The sequence below is a fragment of the Nilaparvata lugens genome, chromosome 10 (assembly GCF_014356525.2).
Source record: "Nilaparvata lugens isolate BPH chromosome 10, ASM1435652v1, whole genome shotgun sequence".
In the NCBI taxonomy this organism is placed as follows: domain Eukaryota; kingdom Metazoa; phylum Arthropoda; class Insecta; order Hemiptera; family Delphacidae; genus Nilaparvata; species Nilaparvata lugens.
Window position 1 is genome coordinate 12500716 of NC_052513.1, and position 19541 is coordinate 12520256.

At 34.3% G+C, this 19541-nt stretch overlaps 1 protein-coding gene across 5 annotated transcripts in view; it reads left to right on the top strand.

Moving 5' to 3' along the window:
* Positions 1-19541, top strand: part of LOC111052807 (serine-rich adhesin for platelets) — a 61773-nt gene that overhangs the window by 15261 nt on the left and 26971 nt on the right. For 3 of the 5 annotated variants that reach the window (XM_039436328.1, XM_039436332.1, XM_039436331.1), the window contains exon 2: positions 18315-18722. In XM_039436328.1, coding sequence (XP_039292262.1) covers positions 18344-18722 — 379 coding nt within the window. In that variant the 5' untranslated portion in view covers positions 18315-18343. Of the gene's footprint in view, positions 1-4542; positions 5226-18314; positions 18723-19541 lie in introns of those variants that run through there. The other 2 variants (XM_039436330.1, XM_039436329.1) reach the window with 2 other exon arrangements.

A 19541-nucleotide genomic window follows, 5' to 3' on the forward strand; every position in this document is an offset into this window, starting at 1 on the left:
TATAGCGATTTTTAGCTAGTACTTTGTAATTTATACAAATTTACTCCCCAAATAATTTAAAATTTCTATCCAGAATTTATATGAAGAGTAAAGCATCACCGATGAATTTCTCAATTTGGACTGGAGATATCGTATATATGATCCAGTGGAAGGAAGTTCTTATAGTGTATCTATCTTATCTAAAGCATACAGAATTTACACGTGTATTTCCATTTGGTAATTGAGTACAGCATAGAGACGATTAATGATGGTGTCTGTTGGTAATGTTAAGGATACATTACTCTGATACTCATTTGATTTAGTATGTTTCCTAGAGCATCTGCTAACCAGGTCCATTAAACGTTAGACCTAAGTCTATCCCTCAGGTTTTTTCAGTCCAGTTCTAAGATCACCTTTTACAGTACAGTACTTCTAATCTAGTCTTCTTCCTATACAGATACAGTACCTCTTACTATTTTTTGTCTTGTTCTACTCCTCTTTCTTCTTTTATCCTTCTAATCTTCAAACCTAATCCATCTTCGACTCAACCATCTTCATTCTCCCTTCCTCTTGTTCGTGCTGAGCTTTTTCCTACCTCGTTCTCTCCCGCATCATGTGACTCTCCACCTTCAAGTTTTTATTTCCCGTATTCTTCTCCTATTTTACTCATCTTCTTTCCTACCTTCCCCCAACTGATCTCTCTCTCCTAATTTCCCTCATTTTTATTCTTTCCCTTTCTTTTCTTCTTCCATTGTACTTAAAGTTGTTATTTCTCTAATATACATCATCATTAATTATATTTCTCCTCCCATATACTTATTTTCTCATCCGTCGTCTTCTGTTTCGTACTTTTGCCTCCCTCACCTCCTGTTCTGTTTCCTTCGACTTTTTTCTCCCCCTTTTTTGTTTCCTACCACCTTTCAAGTTTTCCTTTTTCTTCTCCACAACCACCTCCTCATTTTCTTTGTTCCCCTTAACCTTCTTCTTGTCCTCTCCTCCTCCTACTCCTACTTCTTCTCCTTCTTCGTCCTATCCTCTTCTTCCTTCTCTTCCTCTTCTTCCTCCGCCTCCTACTCCTCCCCCTTCTCCTCCTCCTCCTTCTCCTCCTCCTATCCGTTCACCCCTACCTCCTCATCCTCCTTCCTCTCTTCCTAAACATCTCCGCAACGTGTTATTTTCTAATTTTCTCCTTACTGTACTAATAAAAGAACTAAAAGCAGTGACTGATGCACATTCATAAACATACAGTGCAGTGCAGTGCAGTACTGGTTGTTGCCAGCCAGGGTGGTATGGCATGGTGAAATGGTAATCCTGGATTTATGGCTGGTGCTTTTAAGGAAGTAGCAGACGACCCACGTGTAGTTAGTGCAGTGCAGTATGCTAAGTCCCTTTTCAGGAGAGCTCACATTCGCTGGTAAGAGTCACGTGGGCCGGCAAATGGCACAGAATAAATAAGATTCATCCAGAAGGCACCACCACACACAGAACAGCTCTACAAATATACCCACCTCATTTCAAAACGGGATACCACCAAGTAAAGCAGTAAAATTCCAAGAAAAAGAGTAGAAAGTTGACGCACCAATAAACCCTCTATTTGGACTTATCATTTCGTCCAAGGTTTATCTATTAACTTTACTTACAATTTTCATTTTCACAAAACAGTTTGTCACAGAATTCTCCAAGATTGGGGTTTTATTTGTTATTTATTTGAGAAGTGTTGTTGTTCTTCTCCTAAATCCTATTCAAATATTAGTAAATAATTGAAAAATAATAAATCTGCTGTCCCAGCAGCCTACAATATTATGAGTTTACTTTACAAATGTGACTGAAAATAGCAAGTATTCTAAATTCATCTAGTCAAGAGTACAAATTGGTAGATAAAAATAATGTTCCAATTCATTTCACACGGCTAAAAATGTAATAAAAGAATAATGAATCGTATAGATTTATTGAAGTCTCTTGATAGAAGCACAGAAAAAAAAGAATAAGAGAATAAAACTGAAATTGAAATCTTATTATCTTGTCTTTCTCATTTTTCATGGACAAAAAGTTGACACAGTATAGTGGTAGTCGGAATAATTTTTCTCATAGACTCTCCAACATGTTTTATCAATCTGAAACTAGGATAATCACCAATGAGTCGAACAAAGTCTAAAATTAGAAACCCATTCGACTCTGCAATAATTGCCAATTTCAACACTAATAAGCCGAACTTCAACTAACTGTGTGGGATGTCAGAGGTGATTACAGAGGTATTGATCTATTCGAGTTCCTTTTCGTAGTCCGCTGATTGCTCCCTGAGGGCTTGCATGGGAGGACGTCATGGCAGCACAGAAAGGTGATAAAAGGGGACGAAAAATGGGGAAAAGGAGGAAAGAGAAGAGGAAATGGAGATTTATACCCAGTGAGGTTCGGAGACATCGCAGGGAGCGAAGCGACGGCGCCAGGGGCATTTGTAGTATTGGTGATCATGGAATGGGGGAAACGCTACGTTATCGAGTTTGTTGGCTCTAATTTGCGATATAGTTGGCTGGGCTGAAGGGATCGTATGCTTTGGTTTGTAAACCAATTTGCAACGTGCAAGTTGGGAGGGTTGCTTGTTTGTTTGGCAAAGATAGTTTGCTGAATAAAGTTTGCTATGGAGACAGTGCGCAGCGAACTGTTATCATAGTCTATGATAGGGCATTTTCAAAATTGTGACTAAAATATAGTTTGTTGAATGAAGTTAGTTATGTAGATAGTGGGTAGAAAATTGTTATCGAAGTCGATTCCAGGGAATTTTCCGAATCAGGGCTTGAACTTGGATAACTTTTGGCAGGAAAATAAAAAAGCTAGAAGAGATTCTACATTATTTTCTCAGGGCTACACGACTTTTTACAATTCTAACAGTTTTTCTTGTTTCCACTTCTCTGGTATTCTTGATATTGTTTTGCAATGAATGAATGTTGGAATACCTCGAATTTCCCGAAGAACCAGCATGAACTCATTTAAGAAATTTGACTTCTTTTCTTTTGTTCGATGCCAGAAATTAAGCTTTGAACAGAGTATTCTATATTGGGGTATTTTTCTGACGTGGTTTTTTTGTCAAATTGATCTCAGCAATAGATACTCAGTATGCCCTAGAACTGGAACACCCCTTTTATGCTATACTTTTGTAGGAGTTTCAATTAGTTTTTGTGTTTTCACAAGCTCAATTTTTTCATAATTGAAAAACCACTTGAGAAAATGCAGAGCTAATGAGGTTTAATAATTGTAAATTATGTTAAAAACTAACAGAATTAGACATAAATAATTTCAAACTTATACTAATCTGAAATTCGAAATTCACAACTACATTATTTCTAGAGTTCAAAGTTCAAAGCGCTAGTAGTAGACTTCTCTATTCTTGAACGTGTTCAGTATTGTTATTACCGAACGCTAGTTCTGCGGTTGAGCTCGTTGCGTGTTTTCCATGATTTTCTTCAAAATAAGTAGTATAAGCATTGTTGGAGCCTTGCATTTCATGCGACATTCCTCTAATATCACCTAAATTAATAGTCTTTGAACTAGTTCTAACAAGCTAGCTTTCCCAAGTGTTTGCGCCAAACTACAACAGTCATTACTGTCCACAAGCAAGCTTTCCTTCAGAAATATTTTCCAAAGCAGGTTGTAATTTTAATGATTTCTACTTGGTCTTGTTGGCTTGAATCGGAGTTATGGGCTCAATATAAGTTGTTTGTACAGTATTGAGTATCAAATTATAATATATACAGGTTTAGATACTCCCACGCTAAAACATTACATGTCTGTTTACGTTGACTCTAACCTATCTTTGATGAGGTGCATTTTATTTCCGGAGACAAGGATTTTTCGTCTTTGGACTGATTTGTAAGCAATAAAACCAGGCGATTCAATGAGAAAAGTTTATATTCATAATTAAAAAGTATGTAAGCTTGTTTCAGTATCACAAGGTTTGTGCAAGTATTACATCAAGTGAATAGTTGTTATGCATTTAATCATGTGTTGAAATAATGTGATTGATATTCGATTTAAATCACACATCCAACGTGCGTCCATATGAATGTAATTCCAATAATATTGTTCAGATAAGTATCGCTGTTAAATACTCCACAATTTAAAGTATTCCAATTCTCTTCTGAAATTTAAATTGAATAATTTTCAGTATATTGCAAAAAGTATAGATAAAGATTCAATTGAAAAATGAATAATAATTATTGTACATCGATGAAGAGACAATGATACCAATAAATGAAATCTGCTCCCAATAAATTGGCATCACCAAAAATTGAAAAATAGGGAATGATCAAATGAAATTCATTACAACTCAATATCTTCCAACTGAACAAATTTATCTGTAACTCGATCCTTGACATCTCATAACTGCATACAACTCTCACCAATGAGCTGGAGAAAAACACTACTACATGCACATAACACATCCGTCCATGCAATTCAAATCATGCAAGTAGTTAAATAGTTATTTCCGACACTGGAGAGCGCTGGTGTTGTTTATTATCTCAAGGGAACCCTTCAACACACAACACTTGCTCGTGTGTTTTAGTTGGGCTCTATCCGGCTTCGCATGCTGTGCTGTCTTTGGCTGAGTGATATCGTTAGAATGTGTTTTAACTCTGTTTTCCTGGTGATATCCCAGTGTTGATAGTGAAATTCATCATATTTCTCTAGATAATGTGTCTATGATTTTGATTCCATTGTTCTTAAATTATTATCAAGAGTGCTCTGTCCTCTGTGATTAACTTCAACTTCCTTCAGTTTGCAAACTGTTATTTTTATTTGCAGGTTTATAAACTGTGATCGAATGAATGTTGTTATCTGACGAATCTCCTTTGTCGGCTGCAAACTAATTAAGCGCTCTCAAGGTGAATTAAAAACTTTTATCTCGCGAAAGTGTTGGCCGTCTTTTTATATTTATAATTCAGAAAGTTGTGTTGCAGTGTCAAACAAGGCAATCCCCTTCCGACTTATTTCAACTTGAAGTAGCACACAAATAAGCCAATTAGAGGCCTGTCCATTGTAGCTGTTTATGTTTCTCAGCATTGTTTGGCCTCTAATGATTGATGATACTATTTCTAGAGGAGTTGTAACTTGAACTTGAAAGTGAATACTATAATCGATGTGAGTTGCAATCACCTTGGAAAAATAAACGTGGAGTACATTGCTAAAAACAGAGATCATTTATTTTCAAACCTTGGCGCTCAGCGCTCACCAGTTCAATTGGTTCTCCGGTGAGTTTTGCCAGTCAAATTATTCCTTTTTTTGTTGAGTTTACAAATTGATATGTCTATTTTTTACAAGTTATCAAAACAAATTATGTTTGTTTCTAAAACATTGTTAATGCTCTTCAAAAATATTTATCATGATTTACAGGATTTTGAAGGAATTCGGGTAGACGTCCGATGTAGCCTACATATTTATTCAATGAGAGGAATTTGAAGATTTACAAACGGTAAATTAATGTTTCCTCAGCGTCTAAGAATAATTCTTGTGGAAGAGTCTCTGTAGTGATATTTGCATTAATAATGCCGGTGGCGCAGGGAAACGTGAAATTTTGAAACTGTATCATTTCCACGAAAAAATTGTGATTTATCAATTGTTATGTTTATAATATTCACTATGCTATTCATGTTCCTACAGTCAAAATGTCCAAAAGTACCTCTTTACTTCTAGATATGACATCGGAAAGATGTGCTAACATTCGGTGCGCACAGTTGTGGGTGGTGTAACAAAACAGGATATTTAAAAATAATGTCATTTTGACCAATAAATTTATAAACCTGATGGATAAAGACAGGCCGGCGTTAGTCAACTGGCGGCCCCAGGCGAAACGAATTAGGCGGCCTTCATAGTTTGTAATGTTTTGGATGTTGACTTTTTTCGCCATCCACTAAAACTCCCTCTTCCAAGAGGGTTTTCAGTTATTTAGTTCTTGAGAACTCCAAAAATTAATAGTCCTTCATAGTTCTGAATAATATAATTTTGGGCGTAGTTTGTGGACATTTATGTAGTCTTTCTCACACACACTCTCAGCTGAACATGCTTAAACATCGAAACAGATTCAATGAAACGTCCACGAAAACAAATATGTGCAAAATACTAAAAAAACTGAAAAACAGTTATAATATAGAAATTCATTCATCTTAACATTCAGCAAAACAAAGATGTTCTCAAACATACGGTATCTGAACACCTCTAGCCAAAAGCTCCGTTTATACCAAAGTTGGCAACAGTATGTTGTCCACTGTCCACAAAAAGTTTTTTAGAAAAAAATTGTCAATTATTTTGTAGAAAACATGTTGCTGTTCTCAAATATAGATTTTTGATGAAATTTTCTGACCAAGAAGAAATATTGTTATGTTAAAGCCTTCATAAGTGATAAGAACGAATTTTGTTCATATCAATAATTATAATGATAATCTATTCGAATATCCAATAAATAGAACTTTGGCGAATATCTGCAGAAAGTATTATCTGCTGCTGCAAATATTGACCGGAGTTCTATTAATATAGGTTTTATTAGATACTAGAATTTATTATTATACTCCAGCAGTTGATTAACTGCAATATCCAATAGCATATTTCATCAATAATAAGATTAGTGTGTAGCGTTTGAAAAAGTTTAGGGTACGAGTAGTGCTGATTTCGATGAAGATCACAGATTAATGCCACAGATCCATTGGTGTAATGTGTTTAATTCTATAAAAAAACAGCATGAATCTGTTGTCTAAACGCCAGCGTGTTGTAAATATTTACTACTACTTGTTGAAATGTAGATATTTCATATAATGCGTTTTCCTTTGTGAACTATTTAATAGTCAAAATGAGTCAGTTGATAATCATTTTTGTAAATTCCTAATGCTATAATTTGCCTGCACTCTAAATTTGGCGACTCCCTAAATTTAGCGGCCCCCAAAATTTGGCGGCCCTAGGCGACCGCCTTACTCGCCTGCCTATGAAACCGTCTTTGCGCCGACAACTGATGGAATTACAACATGTATTCATCATGTAATTTATGATTTTTAGTCAAAATGTCGAAAAGTACCTCTTTTATTTTCAAGATCAGATCGATAAGATGTCATATTGGCGTTCACATCCCTTTTATGGATGAGAAACGGGACATTTTAAAATAATGTTTTTCCCACCAATAAATTCATGAAACTATGTAGTTAATTAATAATCAAATGGCACATGCGTATTCATCCTGCCATTCATGCTCCTACAGTAAGAATTCCAAAATTGACTCTATTTTTTATTATAACCCACCATTCAAAGCCATACGCTAATAATAAAAAAAATTATAACACAAGAAAGATGTGGTCTGATGCGGCGTTTGCAGTCTGTTGCGGAGATACTGGTATGACAGTGTTGCAAATCTTGGAAATGACAATGATTTTGTTTTTCCTTTAGTTCATGTATTGTATTATAGGACGTGTACTGTGCACCTTGTCTGAGGTATCTCCTCAGGGAAGCGTTTATTATGTCGAATGCGGTAACTCCGTCAAAATATTATTTGTGCGGCAGTTTAATCACATTTTTTAAAGAATGCTCTAACCTTTATTCAAAATGGCCCTTGATTACTAAATAAAATGGCAATGTGCTAACATGATGTTTGGACGTTTAGAATTTTAACATGAGTTGTAATTTGTGGATTTAAGTGAAATTTTTAATATTTTTTGTGATTTTGAAGGAAGATTTTTGTTTGGATTTTTATTTTGAAATTAATGAATCTGATAAATTCAAAATTATTGTAGTACATACATTCTTTGGACTCAAAATAGTGTGTGGATTAAGTTATCATATTTACATAACCTCTAGTCTGTGTATTCCAAATTAAGGTTTAAAGCAGTTTTGGGCAAATGCCTTTTGTTTTTACCTGCATTGTATCTTTTGTCTATGAATAAATAAAATAAATAAATGAAACGAATAAATGAATTGTGCTACAAGAAATTTCGAACATCTACCGAGACTCTACAGAGCTGCGAATTGTAACATTCAAAATTTCTCGTTTCCCTGCACCACTCCTTACAATGCATCACTTGCATTATTATACTCACACTTATGAAAAAAAAACCATCACCTTCTATCTTTTTTCCTGGCATATTGTGATTTCTGTTTCATCAATATATGTTGAAAAGTTAAAAATTTGGTTATTTTATCAAGATAGTCAGCATATTGTATATTGTATGAGTGTGTTGAATTCTTATTCATTATCAGAATTTCTAATTTTCAGCTAATATGATAAAAATCATCATGTGCTGTAAACTTTTCCTTATGAACTTGGAAATGAGAAAGTAGGAATCATTTTTCAAACAAACATCTATCTTTTGTTGTCTCTACTTGAACATATAAAAATATCATCTGTCATAGAATTTCTCCTTGTCTGTGCCTATGTTTTCCTTGTCATCCACTCGAGATACAAAATTGGAGCCGGCCTCTCACTTTCTGCCTCACACTTAAAGCCATGCTTCTGATGGATCACCATACTTGATAAATAGATTTCTAGTCTAGAAATCTCTATATCTCAAACTTGTTTGATTCCGATAGAAAATGTGAACTAAATTTACATTTACTCCGTGCTATATAATTACTGTTTATTAAAACCATATTATTATATTATGATTATAAATTCATACTACTCAAACCTACAATCGAGTCAATTATACTCTACAATTGGATCGTTTTTTATATAAAGGTGAGTTTATCATACAATTTGAGAAACTATGATAAAAATCTGGTGTGGTACACTCACACAACTTTCCTTGCTCATTGAACTGTAAGCCTCATTCTCAAACGAGAATAATAATTTAGGGGAATAACATAATGACGATTGGCGGTAACTTATTTGAAACTACGATCAGACTACTGTATTTATGTGTATAATTGTTTTCAGAGTTCTTTTTCCTTTGTGTAAATTGTGAAATTCGATGATTTTTTCTAAAGTCGTCAAAACAGCTGTTCTACAGATGAAATATCTCGACTATTTGTTCTTTTTATGAACTGCGCTACCTACCTACCTCATGCACGAGAAGGAGGTTACTAAGTCCATTTCTCAAGGATGGGGTGGACCCCCCATCGGTTTCCCAGAAAGGAGACTCATGCCAGTTGATAGAGCGGATAAATAACTATACAGGGTATGAATTTGAAAAAAATCGGTCAAGTCATTTTTGAAAAAATCGTGAAAAACATGATTTTTTAGTAATTATCCGCCATTTTTCTTAAGAATATTACGGAACTCCTGCAATTTTCGTCGAAATGAGACTCATGTCAGTTGATAGGGCTTATAAATAGCTATCCATAGTATAAATTTGAAGAAAATCATTAGAGCCATTTTCGAGAAAACCGTGAAAAACATGGGTTCTTAGTAATTATCCGCCATTTTATTCGCCATCTTGAATTGAATTTCTTATTGTCGGATCCTCATGGTATAAGGACCTTAAGTTAAAAATTTCAAGTCAATCGGTTAATTAGGAATGGAGTTATGGTGTTCACAGACATACATAAACACACGCACACACACATACACAGAAACCAATACCCAAAAATAATTTTTTTGGTCTCAGGGGACCTTGAAACGTATAGAAAACTTGAAAATAGGGTAACTTAATTTTTTTGGAAAGCACTTTCCTTACCTATGGTAATAGGGCAAGGAAAGTCAAAAATGATGTTAAGTTTCGGTTCATCTTCTCAATGGGATCCCCAACATGTTCAAGTGTTGAATGTTGAAAAGTAGCATTTACTGCTATATACCGATAGTCACATTCATTTCAATTTCATGTAAGATTGATTCTGTTGTCTATCACAAATTAAAAGTAATTTTAATGCTTGCATTGATTTCACAATGATTACTTGAAACTCTCATATTTAGGGGAAAATTACTTCAATTTTCTCTAGACAGTATCTAAAGATAAAGTCGCTTTGCGACCATCCAATGTATTCTGTTTGAGATATTGGCTTCCAATACTCACTTTCTTCACAAATCCTCTCTAATCTTGGTGAATAACGACTTCTCGGCAATATGCCTGATAATGGGTTAAATTGGCCGTAGCTATGCCTGATGGATGCTGATATAGCTTATTAAGTTAGTTGGGCATCGGATAATTGGGTGATTTAGACTCTAGTCAACTATTCCAATTAAGCATGATCCGAAAAGCTCAACCTTGCGTTAAGAATCCAGACTACTTTGATGATTTATTAGCTTTTCTGATGGATCTTTCGAGGAGGCAAAAATGCTCAAATCAATTTGAATTTTCTGTTTAGTCCCCTTGCAATGTTATAGATTTCAACGGGAGGAAAATACAATCATGTTGCTCCTATTATTTTAGATTTTACATTAGAAATTGTATCCTTTGCTTTATGCACATTTTGCAATCATTCGTTTTTCAATCAGCCAATAATAAACAATATTTTTTTTTTAATTATTTAACTTACCCTGTATTAGTGAACTCAATTTTAATGATTGTATTTTTTAAATCCAAGAGTGAATCGATTCAGTTAAGTTGATCGTACAAATGTATTTCATAGAACAACCATAAGAACTGCATTTTGTTGAACAATTTTTAGAAAATTAATCCTACCCGCATATATCACTTCAAGAGTTAGTTTGATAAAATGATCTTTCTAGTTGAATAATAAAATAACATCATGTTTTTGTCGACATTGAAAGCAGCTAGACCACAGCAAAGCCTTCGATTTTTCAGACAGAATACAGACGACCTACTTCAAACATGAAAATCTCTGTATTTTCACCTCTTGTGGTGTACCTCTCCCTTCTGAAAATCTGATTTATAGGGTCATAAATTCCCACTGTTACAAATAATGTCTTATCGATTCTACAAGTTTGAATAATTGTGACATTTCCATCCTATTGGTTGCTTTCCCTCCAAAGAGTATAGTTTTGATTTGTTCTAATTGTGTACGAAAATAGAGGTATGGTTGATTCAAAGAGGTATTGATTCATTGTAGAGAACCACCACAGATAACGCAAATGTGCGTGTTTTCAAATGCAGTGTGCTAGACTGATTCACCCACCCTGCATTTTAAGAGAAGGATAGACTTCATGAAACCACACACAACTGAATACAATTATAAGGGTGATTCAGCAATAATTGCATTAGGGGTGGCATGTGTCATAGCAAAATTATTTTATGACGAAATAGTCAAATCATTTGCTGCTATAGTTTCAAGTTTTTCATGTTTCTCTCCATCATTCAGGGGTGGCTAATGTATACTGTTTTATTAGAAAATGTTAATTATTTGAAAACTCAGGTTTATTAATAGGCCAAACTTAGTTAGAAACATTTAAAATTAGGAATGGATTTTACTAATAATTGAATATTATGCAATGCTATTAAATGAGAGCCACTTAATTGCATTTCTCTTCAAAAAATCTTATATTGATAAATATTTTTGGGAAACCAATGCAAATTAATAAGGTTGATAAAATCGTTCAATCGATCAAACCTTATTCGGACATGGCATTTGCAATCAAAAAAATCATAAGACCACCAATCAATTTATTGGTTGAATATAATGGCTAAAAACAAGATGATGAACCAACAAAAAACAAGAATGTCGAACTAACAAGACATAAACGTAATAAGACATAGACCTAACGACCCAAAGCTAGTTTGGACGAAACAAAGCACGGTCTATCAGTTAATGTGGGACCAGATTTCGACCGACAGTTTATGTGACGCACCCTTCCAGCATTAATTTGAGGCACATTGTTTGAGATCAGTCAGCCAGCTTCATGCCATACGACAATTTGCACGCATCGGCACGCAGTCAACTGATGAAATTCGGCTCCACTTTGTATAATATGGATTGGGTGTAGCCTCGGCCTTTACCATGGGAACAAGTGGTAAGCCCCGAGTGATAGAGCTATTACAATGACAGGATGAAGTTCACTGGTCGCTTGCTATAGTTTATAGTTATACTTACAGTCGCTTATAGCTTACAACTATAAGGAGTGGTCTAGCATAATAAAACAATAAGAAATATATATTATTTCAATATAAAAATAACAGCTGTATTTACAACATACCAACTCATTGAATTCATTGAAAAAGGTATTGTTGAAAGCTTGTATAACTGTCGACTTAATAAAGATGTATTGATAGCTGTACAAGATCTTGAAGAGTTTAGACCTAGAGTTTAAAGTTTGGCAGAACCAGACCTAGATGTGTAAAACTTCATTAATTGAGAATTCAGTTGAATCCTTTATCTCAGGTATTGACTCAGTATGATTCAGGTTGAGTTTGTGATTGTCAGATGTCGATGAGCGAAATGTGTCTTTGCTTATCTTGATTTAAAAAGCCATGAGCCACTGGTCAAAGTAGACAAACATGACCTTGCAGTAAACAAGAGCAGGCTACTAAATTGGAGTGTAATAGTAGGTTTCTAGTTCTAGGATAGAAGGCATTGAAAAATGAAAACTATCAATCAGCAATTTTAGCGATCTAGTTCAGAAGTTCATTGGGCTCAAAAGAATTATCAACAAAGTTGGTTGGCAGTAGTTTATCGGCCAATTTGGAAAATAATGATTGAGAAAAAGCTTGTATTTAAAAATAATAGTACCTACCGTATTCATTCAATCAATCAAGAATCTTCTTTATTTCACAATACAGTAAGTACAATAATGATGAATAATATAAAATACAAATAATTAGTACTTTTAAATAATTAAGGGTTTCATATTATAGATTACGGAATGAGCCTACATGGGCACTGTGGCCTGTGCGTAGACTAAATTCGTTTTGATCTAAGCATAGGTTTTGTCGCTTCCAAATGATTCAAGATGATAATTTATAACCAATGTACCTAGTCGTTTATACCAATGTACCTAGAATGCAATGTATTCTAGATACCTTGGTTTATACCATTACACTTTTGCTTCGTCTATCTTTTGTATAATAGCAGGTGGTTCAAGGTGCAGGTGACTGTTCAACTATTAATACAGTTTCACTTTTCTTCAAATAACAAATTTCTTCGGCTCTCAAATCTTTCTGTCTAAATTCTCCAGTGAAATATAGGATTTCCCAGTCGTTATCTATTTGTAAATATTCTGACGTCAGTATCCATCCAGCATAATTGTTTTAATGGATATCCTCATAATGCTTATGTTATGAATTAGAGCAAATAAATATTAAATCATCTAAGGTTTAAATCTATGGTGATCATTTGTGAATAATATATCCAGTGAACACTGACTTCAATCAATAAAAATGTATTGAAAAATGCATACAAAAAAGAAATGCAATATTTAATTTATATCACAGTAAATCATATTTCAAGTTAGTAAAACATAGGAATATGCTTCTAGAAATCTATATAATGTGTGTCTGTCTATGTGTTTACCAACAAGACGATAAAAATAAACTCGCACACAACTCTTTGACATCTCTCTCCCTTCTTGTCTTGTCAAGCCTGATACTAATGATCCAATTTTAAGGCCCGGCTTACTGTTGAGATCAAGCATATCAAACACAGTTTCAACAGCAGCTGCCTTAACGTACTTGTGAGAAAGCTTCAAACAGTGGAATTGTAAATCTAGGACGTATTTCGTGTCTGAGAGTCATTATCTGGTTTGTCTCGTTCAATTATAAACAATTTCCAACTTGTGCAAGTCTATTAATGTAGAATGTGAAAGAGGCATGCTCTTTTCCGGCAAGTTGAACTTGGATTTACTGAGTCTGGTTATACTGTACAAGAAACTAATATAAATGAAGTTGAAACTAATTTGAAACTCAAATGAGAACTGGTTGTCTTGAAAAAGTGGCAGTTGACAGTTGAATACAGAACAAGATGCGGCTTCCCTTACTCTCTTACACTCTTTGAATAGAACATCTATCCTTTTCATAAACACTAACTCAACATTTAAAGGTCAAGCTCGTGGGCAAGAAACATGTTTCAACTGAATGTTTCCATGTATTTTGTTTGAAGAGTTAAAATGTTGAGCTTCATCGAATTCAAATTATGAACAAAGGAGTAGCCTATTAGTATTCTATCGTTATTTATATCCAATGATATTTTTCTCCCTTTTTGTTGTAGCCTATTTGTTGTCACTATTTTCAGATAATATTCTTATCTAAAAAAATAGATAGATTGACAACTATTTCATTCAGCTCCCTGAAAATATGATTCATTGATGGACAATAACATCAATAACTCATTTCTTCATCAATGAAATTCTCTGCAATTTTGATGCGTAGTGAACATAAATTATTTCCAGTACCTAGCAAGTAAGCTGATCAAACTACTCCAAATAAATGCACGTTATCAGCAAAATCAATACCTTATCAATAACTATCAGACGTGAAGGGAGATTGATTAGCAATTTTTCAATGCACTACAAATTGAATTTGATTTTTATATTAAATGGTGTCTTTATGCATTTTCGAATAAACATGATATCATAAAAACGTGATTTCAACGGTACCGTATAATTTATAATTTCAAAATTTTGAATATTCAGCCTAATGTCAATTATTCAAGTGTTTGTTTTATAAACAATCTTCCCATTTACTATTCCAAGACTGATTGATTTCGGCCAGTTGCACAAACCATACCCAACCAGGAATATTTTTTGGTAAATAAAGCTAGGATCGAAATATTTCTATAGAGCTAGGACCGAATTATGTTGAAAGTTGGATGGCATGATGAGGGGTGGGATTAGGTTTACGTCTAGGCACACGTGTTCATGGAGGGATCTAGCACGCTCACAAGTAACAGAGGGGTTCTGAAGGGCATCAAATAAAGAGAAATGAGAGAGAGCACCGAGAAAGAGAGAAACTCAGTGAAAAGGACAACTAGGAGGGTCGGCTTTAGACATGGTGATGTTTACTGGGGCGCCTTGGAAATACTCTAGTGTAATATGAGGGGAGTGAATTACTCGTGTGTACTTACCGAGGAATATAGAAAATCCTCCCTTTTCCCCTAAATAAGGGTTGGAGACAAAAATATTTTGTAGAGGGTGGTGAAAAAATCGATGTTGACAGGGGAAAGGTATATTAAAGAAATAATATTCCTTAGGCGGGAAAGTTTACCTTGAGGACATTACATTGCTTCAAGTTCACGCTAAGGCATGCAAAGAAGTAGAGAAAAAGTTATAGAATGAATATTTATGAATAGACTCAAGTGGACTATATGAGTGTTTAAAATATTTATAGTGCAGGAGGCGCGTTCAAGATTCTGAATAATTTTTTTAATCTTTGAAAGCAAGAAATTAGGGAAATGAGTGTGAACTTGTTATGTTTATGCTTTCCCAAGAATGTGGATTTGTCTTTTCAATCTATTTCCGAAACAATGAAACTGAGTAGAATATTTGAGAGAAGGGGGAGATTATTTATGTGAGTTCAGAGTTTTGAATGGGATGTCAAATGTAAACTTTGTAATTTACAATACATTATATGTTTTTACAGTATTGATGATAACTTATTTACTCATTGAAACTTTAATATTATCAAAAATTATTTCAACGAGTGTCTTCTAAAAATAAGATTCAGATTTCATAAATAAAGTTTTGTTAAGCATATATAAATAAGTTAGTTTGAAAATGTCTTATTTAAAAAATAAATCCCAGCTTCCATACTAAACATTACTATTGATGTTAATTCATTCATTTGTTCACACATTTATTTATTGAAAGTTGATGGTGATATTTTTCTATTGATAAATCAAATTCTCAATTTTGCTCCCATTTTAATGTATATTCATGTGAACTACATACATATCCATAACCATCTACATATACATAACCATCTACTATATATATCTACATCTACATCTACATATATATCTACTATATACATAACCATCAGTGTTACCTATTATAAGCCTATCATGGTCATTTGTTGTAACAGATAGTCTTCTGTCAATGGGACACAGATTGCTTGCACAACTGCATACTGTATTGATTGCATTGTGCCATTTATAGGTTAATCTACTGCATAATGTCTGTCAAGTAGGACATCAGCTCCATCTTACCTAAGAGCGGTGATGATTTATCTACTATCAGATTAGTAATGGGAGATATGCTCCATGAATGATAGAGGAAACTACAAGTTTCTTATTGAATGAAAAATGATTCCCAGTTAGGCCACCTACTGAGGCAGGTACTTGGAACAATAAAATAATGTATAGCTCTGGATTCTAATAAGTTGAATTAATAAGTTGTATCAGTATTCATTAATCTTTTATCTTGTTCCTTATATGAAATAGTTTGTATTAGTTTGATGAACAGATTTCATTGAATTATAAAACTATCCTCTTTCTAGTTTCTAGTTTCACATGAACTCAATCACCTCTTTTTTCTAGGTTTTACAGTACTGCACTTTCAGATCGGTAGGATACTCCGCAGTCAGTTAGGAACAGTAAAATTACGCATATAATTTAATTCATGCAAATGAGATCTTCTTGTATCCCAGTAGCATTTCATTATGTATTGTTTCATCAACAATTCCCACCAGTTATCCCAGCGCGGTATTTAAATTTTTTCATTCAAATAGGAAATGAAAAACGCTGATAAGCAAACAAGATCTGCTGCTCATTCTCACGTAACCTGTTTGCATTGTTCTCAACTTAACTGGTATTATTTGTCCTGTATTTTACAATCCTGTAAAGAGATTTGGAGAAAACAGAAAATACCGGTCTACCAGGTCTCATCATTTGGGATTGAATCTGATATTTTAAGCCTTGAAAAGATGACGTCTGCAGCTTGTCTACTTCGTTTAGTATAAGAATACAGGCAGTGAGGTGCATACAGGACTAGTCATGATGGTGTAATCTCCTACCATATATTTTTCCTACAGTTACGTTGAAAAGTGGCCATTGCTGCACTGATTACAGAACGCAAAGAATCACTTTTCCGCTCTAGTGCGGGAAAAATTTTTCTGCACTCCAGATTTGCAACATGGCAACGCAAAATACTTAGTAGGTTATATGGAGCAACAGTGCAGCAAAATCAAAATGAAGTTGGTAACAGTGACTGCTGTGGCTGCTATAGTGAGCAACGAAGCACAACGCGCTAATTATTATTCATTATATATTATAACCAAGGACAACGAGGACTTTAGGATTTTAGGATTAAGGTTTTTATCAATAATAAAATTACACAGAAAAACATTTGATGCATTTCAGGCAATTTTACCCATAATTACCCACTTTTCATATTCAATGGTAACTGTAGGAAAAACTTAATGTGAAATACGTGCGCAAAGTTCCTCTGCTGCACTCAAGAAACCATTCCGCCCTCGCCTACGGCTCGGGCGTAAACGTTTCTTTCGGTGCAGCAAACTGTCACTTTGCGCACTAGTTGCACAAATAACTATTTCAAGAGTATCGATATTTTCCACCCAACACTTCTCTATCCAGCCTTCTTATTTTTTACTGATGCTCTCTCCTTACCATATTTGGCCACTCATATTTTCACTCTTATTTGTATATTCAGAAGAACTGAATCATTTTTAATACATTGTAATACTATGGACTACAATCGCATTATGTCATAAACTCTATTTGTGCATTACAATACTTCCAAACTTTATAAAAAGATGGGATTGATTTCTATTTTGAAAGATAAGGACTCGGTTGCACAAAATTCTGTTAAATTTTAACAGGGATTGAATGTTATAAGAACTAATCAGAGAAGACTTATTTGAAAAAAAAAACTATTAAAGAGAAGAATCATCAAATAAAATTAATTTATGTCTCAAAATAGTACACAAAACAATAGATAATATAAAAATCTCTGATTGATTCTCGTGGCTTTTAATCACCATTTAAATACAACAGACTTTTGTTCAACCGATACAAAGTGTTTGTGATTTAGTGGACAATCTACTGTTTTAGATGTGTTATTTATACTTTTCCCCCAATAAAGGTTTATCCTTTTGGTTTTCCTTGAAAACTTTTTCCTCGTGATTTATGCAACTTGTAGTCATTAGCATGATTTCAAATAAATGTAAATACCATTTTAAAAAATGTTATTAATACTGAATGTCCAACGTTTTAGATAATAACTGCTTATTTCTTTATGACACCAGACCTGAGCCAGCCAGGTCACTCGATATTATTATTTTTATTTCTTGATACTCCTGTGCGCAGACAGAAATTTATTTCTTTGCGCACGTACACTTCTCACATTTGTTGTTTCATTATAATTCTTATTTGTTTATACTTGGAATTTTTTTCCCAACTGTAATGTTCTTGTTTTTGTGACAAAAAAGTTTCTTTTCTATTACCACAATATTCCCACCTTGTTGTAACCTCACTTGTAAACATACTTTAAACTAACTATCCACTCATTCTATTGTTGGCAGGCATGTAGCAGACAGCAGTTGCTGGAGAAATGGCGACAGAGGGTAGCGACATGCAGGAGGCAGACTCGGCGTCCGCAGCAGACGACACCGACCAGCTGGCAGTGAGCAGCACTGAGGAAGCGACCTTGACCTTGACCAAGGACGACGAAGAACAGGTGTTGCATCTGCAGGAAGGCGGCAGCGACAGTGGAGTTGAGCTGAACGGGGGCGGCCGGACTATCGGCGGCTTCGAGCTGAACGGGGGCGGTCGGACTGCCGGGGATGACACGGGTACTCCGGCGTTGTCGTGTGACAGCAGCCTCGTCAGCTGTTGCTACTCGTCCGAGGATCTGGTCAGCACCACTGTGCATCTCACCGACGAGCTGCGCGATCTGAGTCTCAATGCCGGCGGCGATGGCACTAGTGAAGGTGAGACTACACAATCCATCTATTAGATAATTTATGTAAAAAACTAATTGAATGAGTGGATAATGAACTTCAATACCAACCACTTGAACCAGTACCAATTTTGTAAACGATATATTGCAAATCAACTGTTAACTACATCTAGTAAATGTGTCCAGTGTGCAATTGAATTTAGTAACTATGCTTAAAAGTTCGAGTTTATACAGAATTCGTTGGTATCAATTCATGGTATCAATTATAATGTTATTTATTGATGAAAATTTTCAACTGTTCATTACATCCAGTAAATGTGGCCAGTTTACAATTGAATTTAGTAACTATATTTGGTACTTATTTAATACTAATTTTGAGTTTAGTTAGCATGAATTAATTCGTTACATTGTATCAATTTTATACATCAACGAAAGTAGATTTATTGCAATATGATCGATTGTGATTGATATGAGCATTGTAATTTGAAGTTCTGAAGCATATAACCAAAGCTTTATTGAAGTAAAGAATTATTCAAGGGAGAATGAGAAATAAGATGAGATGCAGTTTTTAATCTATCAAACAATCAAGTTAATATTGATGAAGACTATCCCGCAAAAAGCCAATCCCTATTACATAGATGTAGTCTTAGCTGAAACAAATTAGAACTGTGATATTCACATTTTACACTAGATACAGAAATATTGCCGAAATATTAAGGTGAAATGAAGAAGATGTTGTCAGTTCCACATGTAAAAACATGTAAATTCTTACATGTGGAACTGACAACATATTTTCATTTAATTTTAAAAACTTTAATTTTTTCTTCTGTTCATCCAAAATCCTCTCTTC